Source organism: Entelurus aequoreus, linkage group LG10, assembly GCF_033978785.1.
Source record: "Entelurus aequoreus isolate RoL-2023_Sb linkage group LG10, RoL_Eaeq_v1.1, whole genome shotgun sequence".
In the NCBI taxonomy this organism is placed as follows: Eukaryota; Metazoa; Chordata; class Actinopteri; order Syngnathiformes; family Syngnathidae; genus Entelurus; species Entelurus aequoreus.
In genome coordinates this window covers 3203406-3230470 of record NC_084740.1, presented here as the reverse complement: position 1 = coordinate 3230470, position 27065 = coordinate 3203406, and the positions used below count along the sequence as shown (strand labels likewise).

At 41.3% G+C, this 27065-nt stretch overlaps 1 protein-coding gene across 1 annotated transcript in view; it reads right to left on the bottom strand.

Moving 5' to 3' along the window:
• Positions 1-3608: 3608 nt before the first annotated feature.
• Positions 3609-27065, bottom strand: part of nxn (nucleoredoxin) — a 95272-nt gene continuing 71815 nt past the window's right edge. Inside the window, exons 3-8 of the mRNA XM_062061996.1 lie at positions 23903-24045; positions 20054-20154; positions 19872-19978; positions 18217-18396; positions 12761-12885; positions 3609-4329 (exon numbers count right to left, since the gene is read on the bottom strand). Of these exons, the coding sequence (XP_061917980.1) occupies positions 4147-4329; positions 12761-12885; positions 18217-18396; positions 19872-19978; positions 20054-20154; positions 23903-24045 (839 nt within the window). The 3' untranslated portion in view covers positions 3609-4146. The remainder of the gene's footprint in view (positions 4330-12760; positions 12886-18216; positions 18397-19871; positions 19979-20053; positions 20155-23902; positions 24046-27065) is intronic.

The following is a 27065-nucleotide window of genomic DNA, read 5'->3' as shown; positions in this document are numbered from 1 at the left end:
CACTACTTTTTGTTTTTGTCAGATTAGTCACAAGGTTGATTCATTTGATAAATATTATTTTCAATCTCCAGTATATACTCATTTTCCATGTTGCAAAAGAAAAGCGACTCCAGAAAGAAGGAAATATATACCGTAATTTCCGGACTATAAGCCGCTACTTTTTCCCCTCGTTCTGGTCCCTGCGGCTTATACAAGGGTGCGGCTTATTTACGGCCTGTTCTTCTCCGACACCGACGAAGAGGATTTCGGTGGTTTTAGTACGCAGGAGGAAGACGATGACACAATGATTAAAGACTGACTTTTCATATACCGGTAGGCTGGTTATTTTGATAACGTACAAGCGAGCACTTTGTATTACTTTGCACCGTTGTATTATTTGTACTCTGCACGAATGCTGTTCGCCATGTCAAAGATGTGAAAGTTTGATTGAATGATTGAAAGATTTATTGTTAATAAATGGGACGCTTTGCGTTCCCAAACAGTCATCTCTGTCCCGACAATCCCCTCCGTGGTAGCAGGAACCCCTATATACTACGCTAATTACACATCAAAACCCTGCGGCTTATAGTCGGGTGCGGCTTATATATGGAGCAATCTGTATTTTCCCCTAAATTTAGCTGGTGCGGCTTATAGTCCGGAAATTACGGTAAATATAGATACAAATATTTTCTTATCATTCACAACCCATATGAGAGACTAGAACACATGTTTTTTTTTTGCATTCTACTTTGTGAAAATTGGTTTGTTGAAGGTGGTTAGCAATGGTGCTAATGGGAGCAATCCATTCTGTTTATAAATCAATTTAAAATGCATCCAAAAAACGCCAACAATACTTTATTTATGTTCCGTAATAACCAAGCTGTAGTGTCTTTATTATTGTAAGAGCGCACACTGGTGTACACACACATATATATATATATATATATATATATATATATATATATATATATATATATATATATATATATATATATATATATATGTATGTGTGGGGAAAAATCACAAGACTATTTCATCTCTACAGGCCTGTTTCATGAGGATTTTCTCAATCATCAGAAAAAATCTGATGATTGAGGAAACCCTCATGAAACAGGCCTGTAGAGATGAAATAGTCTTGTGATTTTTCCCCACACATACATATTACGCTCTACCACGGTATCGAGCACTATTTTTTTGGATAATCTAATTAAGACATATATATATATGTATATATATATCAAAGATGCCTCAGATATTGTAGGTCATATTGTAGGTCATTGTGCACTGCAGGGAGGTAATTGTATTCATGTTTTGTTATTTTACAACTTTGTAATCAGTATTGAGGAAGGATTAATCCGCAATAGCGTTAATTTAGACGGCTCCAAAAAATAGCTTGAGTTTATCCAGTTATAGTTTGCTGCAGTGCAAAAAAAAAAGAGTTATCACTGTTCAGGTTTCAAAAAACATCTCACAAATTGACATTCTTAACTGTCACAAGTGTAAAAGACCACTGGAAATAAACAATAACCTTGCTATATGTGACACTTTGTAGTAGTGTGCTTCAGAAACTGCAGGGTTCCTGGTTTGAATCCCACTTTCTCCACCCCAGTCACTGCTATTATGTTGTTGGACAAGTCATGCGCTTACCACCAGAGTCATGTGCTTACCACCCAGATCCCACTGCTGAAGAGAATGTGTTCAATCCACATCCATGTGACAATAATCTTGATTTTTTTAATTTTAGTCAAGTTTTTTTTCTTACCTGAGGTCATTTATTTTGTATATTCTCACATTCTCTGGGAGCGAATCTACAAATAAGCCAAAGAGAAAGCAAAATGCACAGCAAAACCTCTGCTGCTTACGACTCATGAGGTACGCTGGTGTCTTTAAATTCTACACATTTGTAATCCACAGGTGCATTTTTCCACAACATTCAGTCCAATTCCTAATTGTTGGAGTGTAAAGATTTAGCAGTATGACATTGTATGTAGTAGTATGTATGTATGTACAGTATGTAGGCACTACTACATGTACACTACTTATGGAAGTATGACATTGTATGTAGGCACTACTACATGTACACTACTTATGGAAGTATGACATTGTATGTAGGCACTACTACATGTACACTACTTATGGAAGTATGACATTGTATGTAGGCACTACTACATGTACACTACTTATGGAAGTATGACATTGTATGTAGGCACTACTACATGTACACTACTTATGGAAGTATGACATTGTATGTAGGCACTACAACATGTACACTACTTATGGAAGTATGACATTGTATGTAGGCACTACTACATGTACACTACTTATGAAAGTATGACTGTTCTGTTACAACTAAAAGTTGTAAACTCTTGTTGTTGAAATGTGTTGTGCTTAAATAAGCTTGTTATGTAATTAACATTATTACATGTGTATTTGTCGCCATCATGTGGTCATGGCAGTTAATACATCTTTGAGAAGTGTGTATTTTGAATCAAACTTTATTGACCGGAAGTTACATAATCAAGCAGAGAAATCTCCGGTTCCAGCACGTACTTTATGGTGGTTATTTTCAAAGAAAAGCTGCATATATCTTTTGTTTAAGGTTGCATCGCCGGTATGTATCATAAGTTGAACTCTGAAACTTGGTTTTTGTCTAAAATATTTCGAGCTAAATGTATGATTTTTGATGTATGATCTTTGCCATACTCATTAGCAATCATTTGCGATGTCATCTAAGATGGCGTCGTAGTACAAATTCACTTTGTTTACCTTCTCATGCCTTGTAAGGTAGCATTACAGCGCATATATATGAATACATTTGCATAACATATGTATATATTGACTGTATTGTTTGTCTTTTTAGTTTCACCCTTTTGAATGTCATTAAACCTGCTGACAACGCTCATCGGTCTCCAGAGTCGTGACGTAAGAAAGGTGTTAAACAGCTCTTGCATCACACATCAATGACATTGTATGTAGGCACTACAACATGTGCACATGTTGTAGTGCCTACATACCATGTCATACTGGTGGTTGGGGACCACTGACGTAGTGGACCAGACGTGTCACTAGTGGACCAGACGTGTCACTAGTGGACCAGACGTGTCACTAGTGGACCAGACCTGTCACTAGTGGACCAGACGTGTCACTAGTGGACCAGACGTGTCACTAGTGGACCAGACGTGTCACTAGTGAACCAGATCTGTCACTAGTGGACCAGACATGTCACTAGTGAACCAGACCTGTCACTAGTGGACCAGACGTGTCACTAGTGGACCAGACGTGTCACTAGTGGACCAGACGTGTCACTAGTGGACCAGACGTGTCACTAGTGGACCAGACGTGTCACTAGTGAACCAGATCTGTCACTAGTGGACCAGACATGTCACTAGTGAACCAGACCTGTCACTAGTGGACCAGACCCGTCACTAGTGGACCAGACCCGTCACTAGTGGACCAGACGTGTCACTAGTGGACCAGACGTGTCACTAGTAGACCAGACGTGTCACTAGTGAACCAGACCTGTCACTAGTGAACCAGACCTGTCACTAGTGGACCAGACCCGTCACTAGTGGACCAGATGTGTCACTAGTGGACCAGACCCGTCACTAGTGGACCAGATGTGTCACCAGTGGACCAGACCCGTCACTAGTGGACCAGATGTGTCACCAGTGGACCAGATGTGTCACCAGTGGACCAGATGTGTCACTAGTGGACCAGATGTGTCACTAGTGGACCAGATGGGTCACTAGTGAACCAGATGTGTCACCAGTGGACCAGATGTGTCACTAGTGGACCAGACCCGTCACTAGTGGACCAGATGTGTCACTAGTGGACACACCTGTTTGTAGGCTACTTAAAAGTGAGCGTCACAAGAACTTCTGCAATCACTTTATTCCTTTTTGTAACTCCAAATAGAAATGAGTAAGTAGTACTGTAGGTCCGCTGGGCTCTAGAATCCAGAAGTGATGATGTAATCAAGTGGGCGGGGCATATATATTAAGTGTATAGTCAATGCAAGGCACCACAGGAGGAGTGACTCCATGGAGAGAAAGAAAAGAGTTAAAAAGTCAATAAAAAAGTGAAGGATGAACAGCTGATGATGATGATGATGATGATGATGATGAAGAATCAAGTCCATTATCATGTTCATATTTGGACTTCTTTGATTCAGATTGGCTCTGGTTTCAGCTTCTCGGCCAGAAAGTCGCCAACAAACTTCTCCACCACCGCCGGCGTGATTTCCTCCACGTCACGGACGTACTTGGCCCGTGCTGACATGTCAAGTATGGTGAGCAGCGGTGCAGCCTCCGGAAGGTTGGTGTAGTCCCGCAGAGAGTCGCTCATGTCGTCCTAGAGGGAGGAACCATGAGAAACTGAATGAGACACTGAGTGGCCAATGGTTACTTAGTCTTGATTGATTACTTTGTCTTGGTTACTTAGTCTTGATTGATTACTTTGTCTTGGTTACTTAGTCTTGATTGATTACTTTGTCTTGGTTACTTAGTCTTTATTGATTACTTTGTCTTGGTTACTTAGTCTTGATTGATTACTTTGTCTTGGTTACTTAGTCTTCATTGATTACTTTGTCTTGGTTACTTAGTCTTGATTGATTACTTTGTCTTGGTTACTTAGTCTTCATTGATTACTTTGTCTTGGTTACTTAGTCTTTATTGATTACTTTGTCTTGGTTACTTAGTCTTCATTGATTACTTTGTCTTGGTTACTTAGTCTTGATTGATTACTTTGTCTTGGTTACTTAGTCTTGATTAATTACTTTGTCTTGGTTACTTAGTCTTCATTGATTACTTTGTCTTGGTTACTTAGTCTTTATTGATTACTTTGTCTTGGTTACTTAGTCTTGATTGATTACTTTGTCTTGGTTACTTAGTCTTCATTGATTACTTTGTCTTGGTTACTTAGTCTTTATTGATTACTTTGTCTTGGTTACTTAGTCTTGATTGATTACTTTGTCTTGGTTACTTAGTCTTCATTGATTACTTTGTCTTTGTTACTTAGTCTTTATTGATTACTTTGTCTTGGTTACTTAGTCTTTGATTACTTTGTCTTGGTTACTTTGTCTTTATTGATTATTCTCATTGTTCAGTTTGTCTGAGAAGAACATCTGATCAGACTTATCACTTCATGCTCTAACATTGACATGCTTCTGAACTATCAATCAATGTTTACTTATATAGCCCTAAATCACCAGTGTCTCAAAGGGCTGCACAAGCCACAACCACATCCTGGGCTCAGATCCCACATCAGGGCAAGGAAAAACTCAACCCAATGGGATAACAATGAGAAACCTTGGAGGGGACCGCAGATGTGGGGACCCCCCCCCTGGGCGACCGGTGCAATGGATGTCGAGTGGATCTAGTTAATAGTGTGAGAGTCCAGTCCATAGTGGATCTAACCTAATAGTGAGAGTCCAGTCCATAGTGGATCTAACATAATAGTGAGAGTCCAGTCCATAGTGGATCTAACATAATAGTGTGAGAGTCCAGTCCATAGTGGATCTAACATAATAGTGAGAGTCCAGTCCATAGTGGATCTAACATAATAGTGAGTGTCCAGTCCATAGTGGATCTAACATAATAGTGAGAGTCCAGTCCATAGTGGATCTAACATAATAGTGAGAGTCCAGTCCATAGTGGATCTAACATAATAGTGTGAGAGTCCAGTCCATAGTGGATCTAACATAATAGTGAGAGTCCAGTCCATAGTGGATCTAACATAATAGTGAGAGTCCAGTCCATAGTGGATCTAACATAATAGTGTGAGAGTCCAGTCCATAGTGGATCTAACATAATAGTGAGAGTCCAGTCCATAGTGGATCTAACATAATAGTGAGAGTCCAGTCCATAGAGGATCTAACATAATAGTGTGAGAGTCCAGTCCATAGTGGATCTAACATAATAGTGAGAGTCCAGTCCATAGTGGATCTAACATAATAGTGAGAGTCCAGTCCATAGTTGATCTAACATAATAGTGAGAGTCCAGTCCATAGTGGATCTAACATAATAGTGAGAGTCCAGTCCATAGTTGATCTAACATAATAGTGAGAGTCCAGTCCATAGTGGATCTAACATAATAGTGAGAGTCCAGTCCATAGTTGATCTAACATAATAGTGAGAGTCCAGTCCATAGTTGATCTAACATAATAGTGAGAGTCCAGTCCATAGTGGATCTAACATAATAGTGTGAGAGTCCAGTCCATAGTGGATCTAACATAATAGTGTGAGAGTCCAGTCCATAGTGGATCTAACATAATAGTGAGAGTCCAGTCCATAGTTGATCTAACATAATAGTGAGAGTCCAGTCCATAGTGGATCTAACATAATAGTGTGAGAGTCCAGTCCATAGTGGATCTAACATAATAGTGTGAGAGTCCAGTCCATAGTGGATCTAACATAATAGTGAGAGTCCAGTCCATAGTGGATCTAACATAATAGTGAGAGTCCAGTCCATAGTGGATCTAACATAATAGTGAGAGTCCAGTCCATAGTTGATCTAACATAATAGTGAGAGTCCAGTCCATAGTTGATCTAACATAATAGTGAGAGTCCAGTCCATAGTGGATCTAACATAATAGTGTGAGAGTCCGGTCCATAGTGGATCTAACATAATAGTGTGAGAGTCCAGTCCATAGTGGATCTAACATAATAGTGAGAGTCCAGTCCATAGTTGATCTAACATAATAGTGAGAGTCCAGTCCATAGTGGATCTAACATAATAGTGTGAGAGTCCAGTCCATAGTGGATCTAACATAATAGTGTGAGAGTCCAGTCCATAGTGGATCTAACATAATAGTGAGAGTCCAGTCCATAGTGGATCTAACATAATAGTGAGAGTCCAGTCCATAGTGGATCTAACATAATAGTGAGAGTCCAGTCTAGAACTTGTCTACTGGCAACACTTCTTCCAAGACTGACTCAATAGTCCAGATCTCTAAGACAGGGCTGTCAATGATGGCTGCCCTCAGAGGGCCACTTTAAATAATGTGCAGGGCCACATTGAATGATGTAGCAAACCACAATAAATCATTTAGTGGGCCCAATTGAATGACGTGGTGGGCCACTGTTAATGGTATTGCGGGCCCCCGGGTCTTGAGTTGAACACTGGTCTAAGACGTCCCTAAGATGAGTGATTCCTTTGTGTGACTGACTTGTGTTCCGGCACATTCTCTCTGCTCTCTGTCCACTGTGTGAGGCTGCAGTGTTAGCATCCTAAACATTCTGTTGATGTACAATTTGACTTTACAGGTGAAGTCTTCATGAGGGATAACATGTACAGTATATATCTCACGACAGGTGGGCCCACCTGTAACTCCTAAACCCAACATGCAAGATGTCTAATAATGCCTGGAATCATGTATATTTGTGAGTTCTACTTGGAACATGCAAAATATGACAGTAATGTTCTTAGAATCCTGACAAAATATGTTTGAAGCAATAAAAGTAGTTTGGAGGATAACTGCTAACAAACCATGCAAGATATATATTGATAAGTATGTCAAGGTCTAAAAGGCAAACATGGTATCAGTAAAGCTCCAAGTTACGGAATGTGGAGCATTCCAATGTCAAAGCTGTGAAAGTTTTCAACATTCATTAAGAACAATTAAAGATATGATTACAAATAAGCAGTAATAGAGTTTTAGTGAACAATCCACTTAAAGATATGATTACAAATAAGCAGTAATAGTTTTAGTGAACAATTCACTTAAAGATATGATTACAAATAAGCAGTAATAGAGTTTTAGTGAACAATCCACTTAAGTGTCCAGAACATTCAGAAGGAAGCAACATAGATGACTGATACTAGAATGCAATATTCTAGTATAATATTGTAATAAAAGTCTGTACAATGCTTCCTATCACCCTTAAACATGTCGGCATTACAGCCTCTGGTCGCCATGGTTACAACAATGAAGGGAGAAGGCAGCTTTTAAAGCAGCATGAAAGTTCTCCTGAATGATTGAGGCTGAATAAAAAAGTCTGTCGTTGCCTTGGAAGATTGCAGTCACTAATGGATTTTTATATATTAATAATAATAATAATAATAATACATTTGACTTATAAGGCACCTTTCTGGGCACTCAAGGACACCGTACAGAATCACAAGAATAAAAACAACAAAGATGTCAAGAATAGGTGTGCTGGGTGGTGAGGAGTTCCAAAGAAGAAGGTAAACAGTTGAAATAAGGGCGGTGAAGAGCATCTTAGGGAAGGTGAGGGCGTGGCCACATGGAGCAGGTCAGAGGTCATGGATAGTTTCAAAGTGAGGAGAATTATTTGAACGTGTGTTTGATGGCGAGTCAGTGGACTTCTGGATTGAAGAAGTTCTGCTGAGTTTTAATGGAAACATGAGCTTTGTCAAGTGACCAGTGTGGTAGTCCAGGTGAGAGGTGAGCAGTGTGGTAGTCCAGGTGAGAGGTGAGCAGTGTGGTAGTCCAGGTGAGAGGTGAGCAGTATGGTAGTCCAGGTGAGAGGTGAGCAGTGTGGTAGTCCAGGTGAGAGGTGAGCAGTGTGGTAGTCCAGGTGAGAGGTGACCAGTATGGTAGTCCAGGTGAGAGGTGACCAGTATGGTAGTCCAGGTGAGAGGTGAGCAGTGTGGTAGTCCAGGTGAGAGGTGACCAGTATGGTAGTCCAGGTGAGAGGTGACCAGTATGGTAGTCCAGGTGAGAGGTGACCAGTATGGTAGTCCAGGTGAGAGGTGACCAGTATGGTAGTCCAGGTGAGAGGTGACCAGTATGGTAGTCCAGGTGAGAGGTGACCAGTATGGTAGTCCAGGTGAGAGGTGACCAGTGTGGTAGTCCAGGTGAGAGGTGAGCAGTGTGGTAGTCCAGGTGAGAGGTGAGCAGTGTGGTAGTCCAGGTGAGAGGTGAGCAGTATGGTAGTCCAGGTGAGAGGTGAGCAGTATGGTAGTCCAGGTGAGAGGTGAGCAGTATGGTAGTCCAGGTGAGAGGTGAGCAGTATGGTAGTCCAGGTGAGAAGTGAGCAGTGTGGTAGTCCAGGTGAGAGGTGAGCAGTATGGTAGTCCAGGTGAGAGGTGAGCAGTGTGGTAGTCCAGGTGAGAGGTGAGCAGTGTGGTAGTCCAGGTGAGAGGTGAGCAGTATGGTAGTCCAGGTGAGAAGTGAGCAGTGTGGTAGTCCAGGTGAGAGGTGAGCAGTATGGTAGTCCAGGTGAAAGGTGACCAGTATGGTAGTCCAGGTGAGAGGTGACCAGTATGGTAGTCCAGGTGAGAGGTGAGCAGTATGGTAGTCCAGGTGAGAGGTGACCAGTATGGTAGTCCAGGTGAGCGGTGACCAGTATGGTAGTCCAGGTGAGCGGTGAGCAGTATGGTAGTCCAGGTGAGCGGTGAGCAGTATGGTAGTCCAGGTGAGAGGTGAGCAGTATGGTAGTCCAGGTGAGAGGTGAGCAGTATGGTAGTCCAGGTGAGAGGTGAGCAGTATGGTAGTCCAGGTGAGAGGTGACCAGTATGGTAGTCCAGGTGAGAGGTGAGCAGTATGGTAGTCCAGGTGAGAGGTGAGCAGTATGGTAGTCCAGGTGAGAGGTGACCAGTGTGGTAGTCCAGGTGAGAAGTGAGCACTATGGTAGTCCAGGTGAGAGGTGAGCAGTGTGGTAGTCCAGGTGAGAGGTGAGCAGTGTGGTAGTCCAGGTGAGAGGTGACTAGTATGGTAGTCCAGGTGAGAGGTGACCAGTATGGTAGTCCAGGTGAGAGGTGACCAGTATGGTAGTCCAGGTGAGAGGTGAGCAGTGTGGTAGTCCAGGTGAGAGGTGAGCAGTATGGTAGTCCAGGTGAGAGGTGAGCAGTGTGGTAGTCCAGGTGAGAGGTGAGCAGTATGGTAGTCCAGGTGAGAGGTGAGCAGTGTGGTAGTCCAGGTGAGGAAGAGTGTGTGTAAAAGACACACACTCACTTTAGGTAACACACTGAATTGTGCAGAAAGCAAAACCAAACCAGAAAGATTTATGTACAAACCCCGTTTCCATATGAGTTGGGAAATGGTGTTAGATGTAAATATAAACGGAATACAATGATTTGCAAATCCTTTTCAAGCCATATTCAGTTGAATGCACTACAAAGACAACATATTTCATGTTCAAACTCATAAACATTATTTTTTTTTGTGCAAATAATCATTAACTTAGAATGTCATGTCTGCAACACGTGCCAAAGTAGTTGGGAAAGGGCATGTTCACCACTGTGTTACATGGCCTTTCCTTTTAACAACACTCAGTTTTGGTTTGGGAAGTGAGGAGACACATTTTTGAAGTGGAATTCTTTCCCATTCTTGCTTGATGTACAGCTTAAGTTGTTCAACATTCCGGGGGTCTCCCTTCTGCTATTTTAGGTGCCACACATTTTCAATGTCTGGACTACAGGCAGGCCAGTCTAGTACCCACACTCTTTTACTATGAAGCCACGTTGATGTAACACCTGGCTTGGCATTGTCTTGCTGAAATAAGCAGGGGCGTCCATGGTAACGTTGCTTGGATGGCAACATATGTTGCTCCAAAAGCTGTATGTACCTTTCAGCATTAATGGTGCCTTCACAGATGTGTAAGTTACCCATGTCTTGGCCACTAATACACCCCCATACCATCACACATGCTGCCTTTTACACTTTGCGCCTAGAACAATCCGGATGGTTCTTTTCCTCTTTGGTCCGGAGGACACGACGTCCACAGTTTCCAAAAACAATTTGAAATGTGGACTCGTCACACCACAGAACACTTTTCCACTTTGTATCAGTCCATCTTAGATGAGCTCAGGCCCAGCGAAGCCGATGGCGTTTTTGGGTGTTGTTGATAAACGGTTTCGCCTTGCATAGGAGAGTTTTAACTTGCACTTACAGATGTAGCGACCAACTGTAGTTACTGACAGTGGGTTTCTGAAGTGTTCCTGAGCCCATGTGGTGATATCCTTTACACACTGATGTGGCTTGTTGATGCAGTACAGCCTGAGGGATGGAAGGTCACAGGCTTAGCTGCTTACGTGCAGTGATTTCTCCACATTCTCTGAACCCTTTGATGATATTACGGAGCGTAGATGGTGAAATCCCTAAATTCCTTGCAATAGCTGCTTGAGAAAGGTTTTTCTTAAACTGTTCAACAATTTGCTCAGGCATTTGTTGACATAGTGGTGACCCTCGCCCCATCCTTGTTTGTGAATGACTGAGCATTTCATGGAATCTACTTTTATAGCCAATCATGGCACCCACCTGTTCCCAATTTGCCTGGATGTTCCAAATAAGTGTTTGATGAGCATTCCTCAACTTTATCAGTATTTATTGCCACCTTTCCCAACTTCTTTGTCACGTGTTGCTGCCATCAAATTCTAAAGTTAATGATTATTTGCAAAAAAAATAAAGTTTATGAGTTTGAACATGAAATATGTTGTCTTTGTAGCATATTCAACTGAATATGGCTTGAAAAGGATTTGCAAATCATTGTATTCCGTTTATATTTACATCTAACACCATTTCCCAACTCATATGGAAACGGGGTTTGTAGAAAAGACAAGAAATCTTTAATTGCAAGTTGAATTGTCATGTGTCAGTCAGCCAAGAACCCAGACCCTCTGCTGTGTCATGCTGCTCAACAGTCAACTACCTGCTGCTGTGGGTGTCTGTCTGTCTGTCTGTCTGTCTGTCTGTCTGTCTGTGTGAGTGTGTGAGTCTGTCTGAGAGTGTATGTGTGTGTCTGTCTGTCTGTCTGAGTGTGTGTCTGTGTGTGAGTGTGGGTCTGTCTGTTTGTGTGGGTGAGAAAGTGAGTGTGTGCATGTCTGTGTGTGTGTCTTGAGAGTGTGTGTGTGTGTGTGTGAGGCTCTGGACAGAAAGGTAAGACGGGCCTCAGACAGGAAGTGAGATCTGATCTGAAATTAAAAGTCTACAGGAAATGAAAGCCATCTCTGTGGAATTAGAGCAGAGTGGCTCTCATTAGCAGTCCACAAGGTCACATGAAGTAGAGCAGAGTGGCTCTCATTAGTAGTCCACAAGGTCACATGAAGGTCACATGACGTAGAGCAGAGTGCTACCTGGTTACTGTAACGCCATTACTTTCGGCGGTAAATAGTAATCTAGCGCGTTATTTTTTATATTCAGTAACTCAGTTAGCGTTACTACATGATGCGTTACTGCCTTACTTTACCTTATTTTTGATGTATCGGCTAGAAACTGAGAAGATCTGAGTGTGTTTTATTGCTGCGGTGTCGTCCTTCTGAATCTTCCCGTGTCACAAGAGGCGCACTGTGTGTGTGTGAGTGTGTGTGTGTGTGTGTGTGTGTGTGTGTGTCTGTGTTTACTAACAAGACATCATGGTGGAGCAGAGTTTCTTAACATGGAGATATTTTCACTACTTTTCTTTTGTCGAGCACAAAGAAAAGAACATTTGAGTTAAATGTAAGTTGTGTCTTGGATCAAAGATCCCGTCTACTGCCCAAAACAGCAATTCAAATCTGCTGAAACAGCTACAAAAGCAACATGCTTCGACGAAGCTAGTAAAGAGAGACACAGACTCCGATGCCACTTCACCTCCACCTAAGGATTTTAACGGAGGGACTGCTAGCCAGGACAACATTGATAGAGCCATACTTTTTTATTTGATTTTGTGCGTGGCATATATTTGCCGTGCGCAGAGGACGCTTGAGCAGTGCGCAATTGCACAGGCGCGCACCTTAGAGGGAACGTTGATAAGAAGTATACATCATCAACATGACCTCATGTTGAGCTGAATGAAGGTGTGACAAATACTATGTTGGACTTGAGAGTGACTTATCTCACCTCTCCGGCCACGAAGAAGAGCAATGGCGTCTCCTCCTCCTTGTCTTTGTACTTGGTCATGATCTTCTCAGCCAGAGGTTGGATCAGCTGCTTGGCTGGCTCCAGCTCTCCTGCCTCTTCAGCATCTTCAGTGAGTGAGGAGAACCAGGAGAGAATGAAAGTGAGAGCAAGTGGAAGATGACGATGAGGTCTGCACACGTTATAATGCTCTGTATTCATTAGAAAACTACTTTAAGAGTCTAAAGATACTTTCCCCTGTCTCTTTAAACATGTCTCCTTTATTCATTGTAGCTACACTTAACTTTGACATTTAATGTGCTATATCTACCTAAATACGATTGTTACAATAAGAAATGATGTCATTGTGTGAATGCTCCAAACATTCCTTTCATTTTGTATTTATCTCCTTCATTGATGTGCATTTTTCATCAACAGACAATGAAACTCTAACAACTAAAGACATATTTACACAGCTGTGCTTGACAAGAACATCTGATATTTCCTGCCCCCTTCAACATAATAAGTAGTCTTACTTCATGGATAGTCCACATTCACAAGCATACAAACCAAACAAATACATCCAAATATCATGAAAACAAACAAAAACCAACAAGTGCATAAGAGTACAAACCGAACAGAAAAAGTAATATACACCTCACGGAATGATACAAAACAAATACAAAACCAGACAAAAGAGAAGTAATATAAAGCAAAATGTAGACAATTACGGCTGTCCATATGATCTTCAAGATTCAAGATTCAAGATGCTTTATTATTGTCCATTCTTTAACATGTACAAGACACATAAGAACTGAAATGACATTTTGGGCACAGTCCCACTAAGAGCAGACATACGTTACAGGGAGACAAGACGGGACCGCCAACGGATCAGCCACTTACGGCGCTCCTTTAAAAAGGTGGGAAAAAGGTGATATTGGGAAAGGGGGAAGAGTAAAAAAAGTATCAGTCTAAGGCTGGACCCTTGGGAGGGGGTCCAGACTGAGTGCAAGGAAAAAAACCTCACATAGCATAGCACACATAAACATGATACATATAATCACAACAACTCGTAACAGGGGGGGGGGGGGGGCCGGCTGCCGCTATAAAGCGCTACTCAGCCGTCCACAACTCCGAAGAGGAATTAAGCAGTGGTGAAGGCGTTGGTTGAGGAAGGGGCGGATGCGTGCATGTATGCCCAATTAACTTGGGTGAGATGTTGAATTGTTTTTAAGGACTGGGGCCGATCTCAAAGTTCGACACCAGGTGTTATTGAAAAAAAGGAAGGTCAAAAGCGTCCATCATTGAGGAGTCCTCGGGGGAGTTTTTCAGAACAGCCTGTTCCTGCGTCAAGGCCATTCGAGGGAGTCAAATCGTAGATTAGGATGTTGTTTTCTTTGAGCAGTCCAAACAATGACTTGCCTGCTCTGTGTCCGTGCTGGTTCCTCTCAAATTCAATGTAATTCTCCTTCTCAGCAAGCTTCTCCATGATGAGATCCATTTTGCGATTCAGTTCAGAAATCGCCACAGTCTGTGTTCCCACAGCCCGACCCAATCCTTCCATTGCGACGAACAGCCGTTGGGCTCCTTGAGTGGCTGCCATCGTCTTCCGAATTTGACGATACACCAGAGCAATGCCCAGCCCAATCAGCAGGTGCCCAGCGATCACAGTTCCAAATAGGTAGATGTCTTCCACGTCCTCGATTGAAAGGACTGAGAGGCACATGATTCTCCATTTATCCCAGGAGTCTCTCACGTACCCCGCAGCAATGCTTCCATCAGGGCAGCCAGGCTCCCCCGAACCTCTTTTCCTTCTCGAAAAGACTTTGTCAATTGTGTTGAGAGTCCAGCTGATCATTTCCATGTTTGATGTTTAGATTTGAGGACAGTGCAAATCTTATTGTTCTGTCTTTATCTATTGTTTTGAATTGGAATATAATTCTACAATCTTTTATCTCATTGTAAAGACAATTCCATAGTTGAACATGATATACACATTTGTTTCAAACTTGTCCTTGAATACTGACGTTTGACATGACCTTTTTGTCCTTGAATACTGACGTTTGACATGACCTTTTTGTCCTTGAATACTGATGTTTGACATGACCTTTTTGTCCTTGAATACTGATGTTTGACATGACCTTTTTGTCCTTGAATACTGATGTTTGACATGACCTTTTTGTCCTTGAATACTGATGTTTGACATGACCTTTTTGTCCTTGAATACTGATGTTTGACATGACCTTTTTGTCCTTGAATACTGATGTTTGACATGACCTTTTTGTCCTTGAATACTGATGTTTGACATGACCTTTTTGTCCTTGAATACTGATGTTTGACATGACCTTTTTGTCCTTGAATACTGATGTTTGACATGACCTTTTTGTCCTTGAATACTGATGTTTGACATGACCTTTTTGTCCTTGAATACTGACGTTTGACATGACCTTTTTGTCCTTGAATACTGACGTTTGACATGACCTTTTTGTCCTTGAATACTGACGTTTGACATGACCTTTTCCTCTCTGCTCTTCATTCTCACACATCTTTCCTACACCAACTTTATCTATTAATTCTTATTCAACTTCTTCTCCACATTTTGGTGCGCTCTACCTTCCACATTTTTCACCCGATTCAAAGCGTTCCAACTTCAAACTGTTCAGCCTATTTGGAAATCGCAGGCTTTCCCTTCACAAATTGCAAAATTTCCCAGAATTCCAGGTTTACCGGGACATTTTTTCCCATTCCAAATGAATTGGCCATTTTTCAGACTTCCACCTTTTCCACATTCTTCAAGCTATTAAAAGCATTCCACCTTCAACACATTCCACCATCCTGGACATTCAAACTTCCCTTTTTCCAAGTTTCAAAAAAATTCCAGGATTTACCAGAATTCCTGCTTTTCCAAAACCTTATTTCCACTCTTTTTTCTGGCGACTACTCCTTCCACATTTTCCAACGCATTTCAACCATTCTACTGTCAAAACATTCCTCTTAATCAGGACCAAAAACAAAGTTGTTTTTTGAACTGGAAAAATTCCCGGTTTTACCAAAATGCCAGGAATTCCGTAATACCATTTCTCATTTCAACATGTTACTACTTCAACATTTCTCCATGGATTTGAAACATTTCAACACCAACCATTTCAACTCGTTCAGACCATTACCATTCGTTTTTTTTTTAAATTTTTTTACCATTTTCAAACAAATTCCCGCTTTTCCCCAAATTTCCAATTTTGGGGGGAAATTCCCATTTAAATGAATGGGACATTTTTCAAACTTCCACAATTCCCCACATTCTTCAACCCATTCAAACCATTCCACCTTCAACACATTCCACCATCCTGGAAATTCAAACTACCCTTTTTCCAAGTTCAAAATAATTCCCGAAATTCCCCAATACCATTAACTACTTCAACATTTCTTGCCCGATTTAAACAATTCTAACACCAACCAATTCGGCTCATTTAGGACATTCATGCTACTAATAATTTTTTTTAAATCCAGCTTTTCCCAAAATTCCCAAATTTCCAGAAAGTTCCCATTGAAATGAATTGGCCATTTTTCAAACTTCCACCATTTCCACATTTTTCAACCTATTCAAACCATTCCAACATCAACACATTCCAACATCAACCATTCCACCATCCTGGACATTCAAACTTCCCTTTTTCCAAGTTAAAAAAAAATCCAGGATTTTCCAGAATTCCTGCTTTTCCAAAGCCCTATTTCCACTCTTTTTCTGGCGACTACTCCTTCCACATTTTTCCACGCATTTCAAGCGCTCCACTGTCAAAATATTCCTCTTAATCAGGCCGAAAAACAAACTTGTTTTTTGAACTTGAAAAATTCCCTGTTTTTCCCCATAATTCCAGGAATTCCATTTCTTACTTCAACATTTCTCCACGGATTTGAACAATTTCAACACCAACCATTTCAACTCGTTCAGACCATTCAAGTTTTTTTTTTTTACCATTTTCAAAAAAATTCCCGCTTTTCCCGAAATTTCCAATTTTTGGGGAAAATTCCCATTGAAATGAATGGGACATTTTTCAAACTTCCACAATTCCCTACATTCTTCAACCCATTCAAACCATTCCACCATCCTGGAAATTCAAACTACCCTTTTTCCAAGTTCAAAAATGTTTTCGAAATTCCCCAATACCATTTACTACTTCAACATTTCTTGCCCGATTTGAACAATTGTAACACCAACCAATTCAGTTCATTCAGGACATTCATGCTCCTCATCATTTTCAAAAAATCCCGCTTTTCCCAAAATTCCCAAATTTCCAGGAAGTTCCCATTGAAATGAATGGGACATTTTTCCAAGTAGCGCAATTCCCACATTTTTCAACCTAAACAAACCATTCCGCCTTCAACACATTCCACTCATCCTGGACAGTCAAACTTCCCTTTTTCCAAGTTAAAAAAAATTCCAGGATTTTCCAGAATTCCTGCTTTTCCAAAGCCCTATTTCCACCCTTTTTTCTGGCGACTACTCCTTCCACATTTTTCAACGCATTTCAAGCGTTCCACCGTCAAAACATTCCTCTTAATCAGGACCAAAAACAAAGTTTGTTTTTTGAACTGGAAACATTCCCTGTTTTTCCCAAAATTCCAGGAATTCCGTAATACCATTTCTCATTTCAACATGTTACTACTTCAAAATTTCTCCACGGATTTGAACAATTTCAACACCAACCATTTCAACTTGTACAGACCATTCAAGTTTTTTTTTTTTTACCATTTTCAAAAAAATTCACGCTTTTCCCGAAATTCCCAATTTTTGGGGGGAAATTCTTATTGAAATGAATGGGACATTTTTCAAACTTCCACAATTCCCACATTCTTCAACCCATTCAAACCATTCCCCCTTCAACACATTCCACCATTTTGGACATTCAAACTACCCTTTTACCAAGTTCAAAAAAATTCCCCAAATTCCCCAATACCATTTACTACTTCAACATTTCTTGTCCGATGTAAACAATTCTAACACCAACCAATTCAGTTCATTTAGGACATTCATGCTCCTAATTATTTTCAAAAAATCCCGCTTTTCCCAAATTTCCAGGAAGTTCCCATTGAAATGAATGGGACATTTTTCTAAGTTGCACAATTCCCACATTTATCAAGGTATTCAAACCATTCCAACATCAACACATTCCACTCATCCTGGACATTCAAACTAACACTTTCCCAAGTTCCAAAGCAAATTTCGGTTTTCCTGGAAATTCAAACTCTTCAGCATTCAAACCATTCCAACTATTCTTACATTCATACTACATTCTGTCAGCATTTAAGTTCAACTTCAGCATTGGAGCATTCACACGCAATTGCCTCTTCTAGTTGTTAAGTTATTATAGTGCTCAACGTGATTAGTTGTGTAGTGGAAGATGAAAGCTGGCTAAGTGGAAGATGAAAGCTGGCTACCTCGATAAAGAGTTGGGACTTACCCACAAACAGGACGAGACAGGGCCCATCATGGAGCTGTGCGGCGTTTGACTCGCTGAGCTCCAGCACGGGCCGAGGGTGCCAAGGGAAGAGACGGCATTCCGGGTCGTTTAGCACCTCCACCCGGCCTTGTCGTGTGATCATGTGACCCTCTGTGTCCAACAGGATCAGGGTGGGTATACCTTGGGAGAAATGGCTCATTTACTTCATGCAAGACCTTTTCTGACAAGCACTCGGTTTCCATTGTAAGAAATGTTTTCAAGCTATGGCAGTGAACACTGTCTCAGTGACACGCTCAAACTGCCACCAGGGAGTAATCCGGGGGAATCGATCCTGCGGCACATTTGGAAGTAGTCGCTGCCCATGATCACAATCTGTCAGGCTTATCAGAAGCAGACAAGAACCAGGAGCACAGTGAGGGGTGGTCTTGTGAAGTAAAGTCCAACATTCCTCACATACTTTGCAGGAAAGCCAGGTATGCCTTGCTCAATAACACAAGGCATAGTTGGAAGTACAGGAAAAGGTATGATTCTCTTATATCAACCTTATTTTTCCACTGACATGAACATATTTTCCTTGAAGGGGAACTGCACTTTTTTTTTTGGAATGTTGCCTATCGTTTACAAGAACACGTCTTATTTTTTTATTAGGATTTTAAAGATGATAAAAAAAGGCTTGGAAGATGCAGTGAATGGGAGTTACTGTTGTAGCCTTGAAAGTCCTCGAAAACAACTTCAAAACCCTCCATCAACGTTTTGTATACACACTAATAGTACTACTGGAAACAAAACATGTGTGTGTGTGTTCTAATCATGGCAGACTTGGGAACAGACAACAAAGACAACTATTTTTGGACAAATGAGGATTCACTACCTTATATTTTAGAAGCTGAATATACTGAGGATGAACTGCCGCATGAAGGAGGAGTGAGATGTTGGAGCAAACAGAAGCCGAGAGAGTGAGGTCGGCATGACATGAAGCTGCAAATGTGGAATTTGGAGACAAGCCAATTTGACATAAATGGCATGCTTACCCCAAATAAACCAGAAAAAACAATCCCCGGCCAGCTGGACCAAACAGACAACTGTCCATGGAGTGAGTCACTTTATATTGATCATGATACAGGCAGCACGTCATGTGTGTCATGACAGATAGCACATACTGTTTAGCTAGCTGTGTACAAACAAATCCTAACATGTGGGCTAATACTTGACAGATACTGTAATATGACTTCATGTTTTTCACTCAGTACAGATTGTCCTATCACAGTGTTGTCCTGCCTGTAGTCCAGACATTGAAAATATGAAGGCTAAAATATGAGAAGGGAGACTGTTGAACAACTTAAGCTGTACATCAAGCAAGAATGGGAAAGAATTCCACTTCAAAAATGTGTCTCCTCACTTCCCAAACCTTTACTGAGTGTTGTTAAAAGGAAAGGCCATGTAACACACTGGTAAAAATGCCTTTTTTGACATGTGTTGCTGCCATTAAATCCTAAATTCATGATTATTTGCAAAAAAAGGAAGTTTCTCAGTGTGAACATGAAATATCTTGTCTTTGCAGTCTATTCAATTGAATATAAGTTGAAAAGGATTTGTTGTATTCTCTTTTTATTGAGCATTTACACAAGGTGACAACTTGAAAACAACACCATTACCTTGAATCCCATAAAGCCTGTTCAGTCGTGATCGTCGAGCCTCGTCTGAATATGGCACTGCCAACCAGGGCATTTCGCTGAAGTACTGCTTGAAAGACTCCTCGGACCTACAGAGTTGTGTAACAGGGTGAAGTGTGAAGAATGAACACACACCTGAGACCCAGCATGCACTACTTCCTTACCTGTCGGCACTGACGAACACTATCTCAAACTTTTGACCCGACTCTTTCACCGTGCGATACGAGTCCACCAAGACACGGGTCAAACTGCGGCAGGGTGGGCACTAGTGGAAAACAACAACAGTGGAACAAGTCAATTATTTCTAATCCTGACTGGACTAGAATGCTTTGCAGGGCACAAGACAGCTGCGTTACGGAGACTGTTGAGATGACATCACAGCAAAGCCTGTTTGATGTTGTCACTAGGGTTGCAAAATTCCGGGAATATTCAAAGTTGGAAACTTTCCATGGGAATTGACGGGATTAATGGGAATAAACATTGAATGCAACATGCTAGATCTTGCAGCATGATTATTAGCTAAAACAATGTGATTTCATGCAAATTCAGTAGTTTTTCAACCCTGCACGGTGCATTCCTCCATCACATGTGCAGTGCATTCCTCCATCACATGGCCAGATAATTGCTAGCATGCTACACACTACAGCAGGGCTATTGAGGCCACGCTAGTATTTGAGCCCAAGGACTTCATCCAGTCAGGTAAGTGTTGATGGGGTAAATATATTTGCTCTATGGTATTTAAGTGTAATAGAGGTGTAATTGCTTGTTACTGTATGCCTGTAGACTACTCCAGCAGACTTACACTCAAGCTAGCTAGCTGTTCCTGTACTTGTTACATGATTTTGGGGCCAATATCTCTAGCTAGCTAGGTTTATGTACCACCACAGTCTCATTATGAACCCAAAATATTTCTCCGTTAGCCGTGATGCTCATTTTCTCTATGTTAAATCCCGTTCATTTATGCTAACAACGTTAGCGATCCAAATTGACCTCTTTTGTGATGTGTAAAGTTCAACTAAATGAAAAGGTGTAGTTTCCTCTGCCTTCTGTTCTGCTAGCCATTCTGTTGTCATACAAGAATGTAGCTTATAGTTTGATTTAACATGCTGATTGACTGTTCATTTATTCATCTAGCCCAGGGGTCGGCAACCTTTACCACTCAAAGAGCCATTTTGGCAAGTTTCACACATTAAAGAAAGTAATGGGAGCCACAAAAATGTTTTTAAAATTTAAAATGAAAAACACCGCATACAAAGCTTACATGCTTTGTGCTATATTAACCAGGGGTCTCAGACACACGCACCGGCACGCACTTTAATGTGGGAATTTGATGTTAGTGCTGCCCGCGAGTTTTGGATGAATGTCGCTTGCGTCACACTTGCCAACCCTCTCATTTTTCCCGGGAGACTCCCGAATATCAGAGCGTGATGACACTGCATTTGGCGCCCTCTACAGTCTGCCCAATCAGTGTACCTGCTCGGCCACAAGTGGAATGCAGCTTTAGCTTGCTCACGTTAGAGACAGCAAGGCTACTAAATCAGCAGCCACACATCTTACACTGACGGTACCAATACCCAGAATCCCATGCAGCCCTAACTCTTCCGCTCAACCAACCACGAAGAGGGGGGGGGGGGGGGGGTTGATGTGTGGGGGGATTTGGTGGTAGCGGGGTGTATAATGTAGACCGGAAGAGTTAGGACTGCATGGGATTCTGGGTAATGGCTGTGTTGTGTTTATGTTGTGTTACAGTGGGATGTTCTCCAGAAATGTGTTTTTCATTCTTTTTTGGTGTGGGTTCACAGTGTGGCGCATATTTGTAACGTAACAGTGTCAAAGTTGTTTGATACGGCTACCGTCAGTGTAAGCTGTGTGGCTGATGAGTAAGTATGCTTTGCTGTCTCCTGTGTGAGCAAGTAATAACAACATACAACATGTGGCTGGCCTGGCACGCTGTAAGTAAATGCTATAGAGGACAATTACTGCAGTGCAATTAGGGCACGCCCTTTATATAGTAATTAGAGTGCTAATAGGATTATTTTTCCCTGGGAGTAGTCTATGAGAGACACTGACATCCATGAGTCTCCTGGGAAAATTGAGGGGGTTGGCATGCATGTAGCTGAGCCGCATCAGAGTGGTCAAAGAGCCGCATGCGGCTCCGGAGCCGCGGGTTGCCGACCCCTGATCTAGCCTATTTCTATTCATTTGTCCATCAGTCAAATATTTTTAAAGACTACTCCAATTGTTTAGCTGACTATTTATATCTGTGTGTGGCATTGCATTAGTCTTTTACAAGATTAAATAAACACAAACAGAATAATGCCACGTATATCATCTGATGTGTGGAGACATTTCACCCCAACCAACGTAGGCAGAAAGGCGGTGTACATTTGCAAATACTGTGCAAAGAGCTACGTCAAAAATGCCACAAAGATGCAGCAGCATATAGACAAGTGCCCAATAATATATCAATATTGTCATTCCCATATATTCCCATTCATTCCCATGGACGCTGTCCACAATATTTCCAAACTTCCCCAGCTTAAATTCCCGTGGTAAATTTCCACCCCTTTGCAACCCTAGTTGTCACTACTAAATAGTCTGTTTGTATATATATATATATATATATATATATATATATATATATATATATATTTTAGGGCTGCAACAACTAATCGATTAAAATCAGTTATTAAAATAGTTGCCGATTAATTTAGTCATCGATTCGTTGGATCTATGCTATGCGCATAATTTTATTTTTATTTTTTAAATAAACCTTTATTTATAAACTGCAACATTTACAAACAGCTGAGAAACAATAATCAAAATAAGTATGGTGCCAGTATGCTTTTTTTCCCAATAAAATACTGGATAGGATAGAAATGTAGTTTGTCTCTTTTATCCGATTATTAATCAAAGTAATAATCGACAGATTAATCCATTATCAGATTAATCGTTAGTTGCAGCCCTAATATATATATATATACATATACATATATATATATATATATACATACATACATATATATATATATATATATATATATATATACATATATATATATATATATATATACATATATATATATATATATATATATATATATATATATATATATATATATATATATATATATATATATATATATATATATACACACATATACATATACACACATACATACACATATGGATATATATATATATATTTATATATATATATAAATATATATATATATATATATATATATATATATATATATATATATATATATATATATATATATATAATCTGAGCCGAGGATGTGGTTGTGGCTTGTGCAGCCCTTTGAGACACTCGTGATTTAGGGCTATATAAGTAAACATTGATTGATTGATTGAGTGGTGTGTTTTGCTGTACTTCAGACGTGGAAGACAAGAAGAGTTCACACCATTACCAGAAACTAATATAATAGGTTCAAAAAATCTTTGTGCAATTTCATAAATGTGTAATCCTTGCTTGCAATGACATATTTCGCCACTTGGAGGCGCAAACACAAAAGAAAGTGAGAGCCAATGTATTCTTCAGCCACTCTTGAAGAGTTTGGCTCAAGTAGATAAGCAGTAGGTTTGTAATGTTTATGTTGACACATATGATCAAGCTTTAAAGAGGTGTGTGGTGTTTGTATTGTCCCACATTGTACACTTAAGTGATCCTCTCACACATTAATATGTCAGCTTTCTCTACAATTCATAACACTTTCATCAATGACTTCAATATAAGTGTCTACAATCTGCTTGGGCCAGCTGAGTCAACACTTGTGTGATCATTGTCCAGCACTGCTCAGTCATCCCGGCAGAAAGACAATAGGCGGATGTTAGGGTGTGCGCTGCCTTTGAACGATGGCCCTGAAGACCAATGGCCGGCGATGGAGAACCAGCACCACCTCCTCCACCTTCCTGTTCCACTTGCAACTCCTTCTTCCTCCCCTCAGGCCAGGCTGCCTGTGATTGGCTGACGGCGTGGCAACACTCACCCAGTGTGCAGAGAAGTAGACTCCTACGTAGTGGCCCTCCAGACTACTGCTGTCTGTCGTCTGCCTGTTGTTGTTGTTGTTCCTGAGCAGGGGCCCCGCCACCACCTCTGCAAATGGCTTCGGCCCCCAGGGGAACTCCAGGCCTGGAGAGAATGGAAGGGTAATTAATATTAGCGTGCGTAGCTACTGTGTGACATCTCAGCTTTCAAGAGTCAACATCAACTGGTAGAGTTGGAGTGTCATGTCAGAAGATGTCAAATATTGGAGCAGGTTTGGATCCTTCCTCTATAAGATAGAACCTAAAGAGCAGAACTAGACACCCTGCAGCCTAATGAATGATCACTTCTTTGTGACGACTGCAATAAAAGGACAAGCAAATCAATAAAAAGACAAATGCAGAAGATATTTATGCTGCTTTCACAAATCTCCTTCCTGGATCCGACATACCTGACAATAGTTTGTTTGTTAACAGATCATTCTAGTTTGACAACATTTGACTTATCCATTAGATAACTTCATCAAGAGAACGCTGATTTAGCACTTTTAAATGGTGATAAGTGTCTTACTGGTGTCTAATACATCGGTGCTAGAAGAAATACAAACCCTGTTGGGAAATGGTGTTAGATGTAAATATAAACGGAATACAATGATTTGCAAATCCTTTTCAAGCCATATTCAGTTGAATATGCTACAAAGACAACATCTTTATTTTTTTTTTGCAAATAATAATTAACTTAGAATTTCATGGCTGCAACATGTGCCAAAGTAGTTGGGAAAGGGCATGTTCACCACTGTGTTACATGGCCTTTCCTTTTAACAACACTCAGTTTTGGTTTGGGAAGTGAGGAGACACATTTTTGAAGTGGAATTCTTTCCCATTCTTGCTTGATGTACAGCTTAAGTTGTTCAACAGTCCGGGGGTCTCCCTTCTGCTATTGCAGGTGCCACACATTTTCAATGTCTGGACTACAGGCAGGCCAGTCTAGTACCCGCACTCTTTTACTATGAAGCCACGTTGATGTAACACCTGGCTTGGCATTGTCTTGCTGAAATAAGCAGGGGCGTCCATGGTAACGTTGCTTGGATGGCAACATATGTTGCTCCAAAAGCTGTATGTACCTTTCAGCATTAATGGTGCCTTCACAGATGTGTAAGTTACCCATGTCTTGGCCACTAATACACCCCCATACCATCACACATGCTGCCTTTTACACTTTGCGCCTAGAACAATCCGGATGGTTCTTTTCCTCTTTGGTCCGGAGGACACGACGTCCACAGTTTCCAAAAACAATTTGAAATGTGGACTCGTCAGACCACAGAACACTTTTCCACTTTGTATCAGTCCATCTTAGATGAGCTCAGGCCCAGCGAAGCCGACGGCGTTTCTGGGTGTTGTTGATAAACGGTTTTCGCCTTGCATGGGAGAGTTTTAACTTGCACTTACAGATGTAGCGACCAACTGTAGTTACTGACAGTGGGTTTCTGAAGTGTTCCTGAGCCCATGTGGTGATATCCTTTACACACTGATGTGGCTTGTTGATGCAGTACAGCCTGAGGGATGGAAGGTCACGGGCTTAGCTGCTTACGTGCAGTGATTTCTCCACATTCTCTCAACCCTTTGATGATATTACGGAGCGTAGATGGTGAAATCCCTCAATTCCTTGCAATAGCTGCTTGAGAAAGGTTGTTTTTAAACTGTTCAACAATTTGCTCAGGCATTTGTTGACAAAGTGGTGACCCTCGCCCCATCCTTGTTTGTGAATGACTGAGCATTTCATGGAATCTACTTTTATACCCAATCATGGCACCCACCTGTTCCCAATTAGCCTGTTCACCTGTGGGATGTTCCAAATAAGTGTTTGATGAGCATTCCTCAACTTTATTGCCACTTGTGCCAGCTTTTTTGAAACATGTTGCAGGCATCAAATTCCAAATGAGCTAATATTTGCAAAAAATAACAGTTTCTCAGTGTGAACATGAAATATCTTGTCTTTGCAGTCTATTCTATTGAATATAAGTTGAAAAGGATTTGTAAATTATTGTATTCTCTTTTGATTTACCATTTACACAATTTACATCATGTGTTATCTTCATTATAACACTTATATAAGACTTTTAAAGTCATTTTGATAGTAGGCTAATATAGACACTTACATCATGTGTTGTCTTCATTATATCACTTTTACTCTGTATCATAGTGGGAAACACACAGGACTAATCACTTTTATGGTGAGTGGGTATGTCAGAAGTGTTAGGTGAGTGGGTGTGTCAGAAGTGTGAGGAGAGTGGGTATGTCGGAAGTGTGAGGAGAGTGGGTATGTCGGAAGTGTGAGGTGAGTGGGTATGTCGGAAGTGTGAGGTGAGTGGGTATGTCGGAAGTGTGAGGTGAGTGGGTATGTCGGAAGTGTGAGGTGAGTGGGTATGTCGGAAGTGTGAGGAGAGTGGGTATGTCGGAAGTGTGAGGTGAGTGGGTATGTCGGAAGTGTGAGGAGAGTGGGTATGTCGTAAGTGAGAGGTGAGTGGGTATGTCGGAAGTGTGAGGAGAGTGGGTATGTCGGAAGTGAGAGGTGAGTGGGTATGTCGGAAGTGAGAGGTGAGTGGGTATGTCGGAAGTGAGAGGTGAGTGGGTATGTCGGAAGTGAGAGGTGAGTGGGTATGTCGGAAGTGTGAGGTGAGTGGGTATGTCGGAAGTGAGAGGAGAGTGGGTATGTCGTAAGTGAGAGGTGAGTGGGTATGTCGGAAGTGTGAGGAGAGTGGGTATGTCGGAAGTGAGAGGTGAGTGGGTATGTCGGAAGTGAGAGGTGAGTGGGTATGTCGGAAGTGTGAGGAGAGTGGGTATGTCAGAAGTGAGAGGTGAGTGGGTATGTCGGAAGTGTGAGGTGAGTGGGTATGTCGGAAGTGTGAGGTGAGTGGGTATGTCGGAAGTGTGAGGTGAGTGGGTATGTCGGAAGTGTGAGGTGAGTGGGTGTGTCGGAAGTGTGAGGTGAGTGGGTATGTCAGAAGTGTGAGGTGAGTGGGTATGTCGGAAGTGTGAGGTGAGTGGGTATGTCGGAAGTGAGAGGTGAGTGGGTATGTCGGAAGGGTGAGGTGAGTGGGTATGTCGGAAGTGTGAGGTGAGTGGGTATGTCGGAAGTGAGAGGTGAGTGGGTATGTCGGAAGTGTG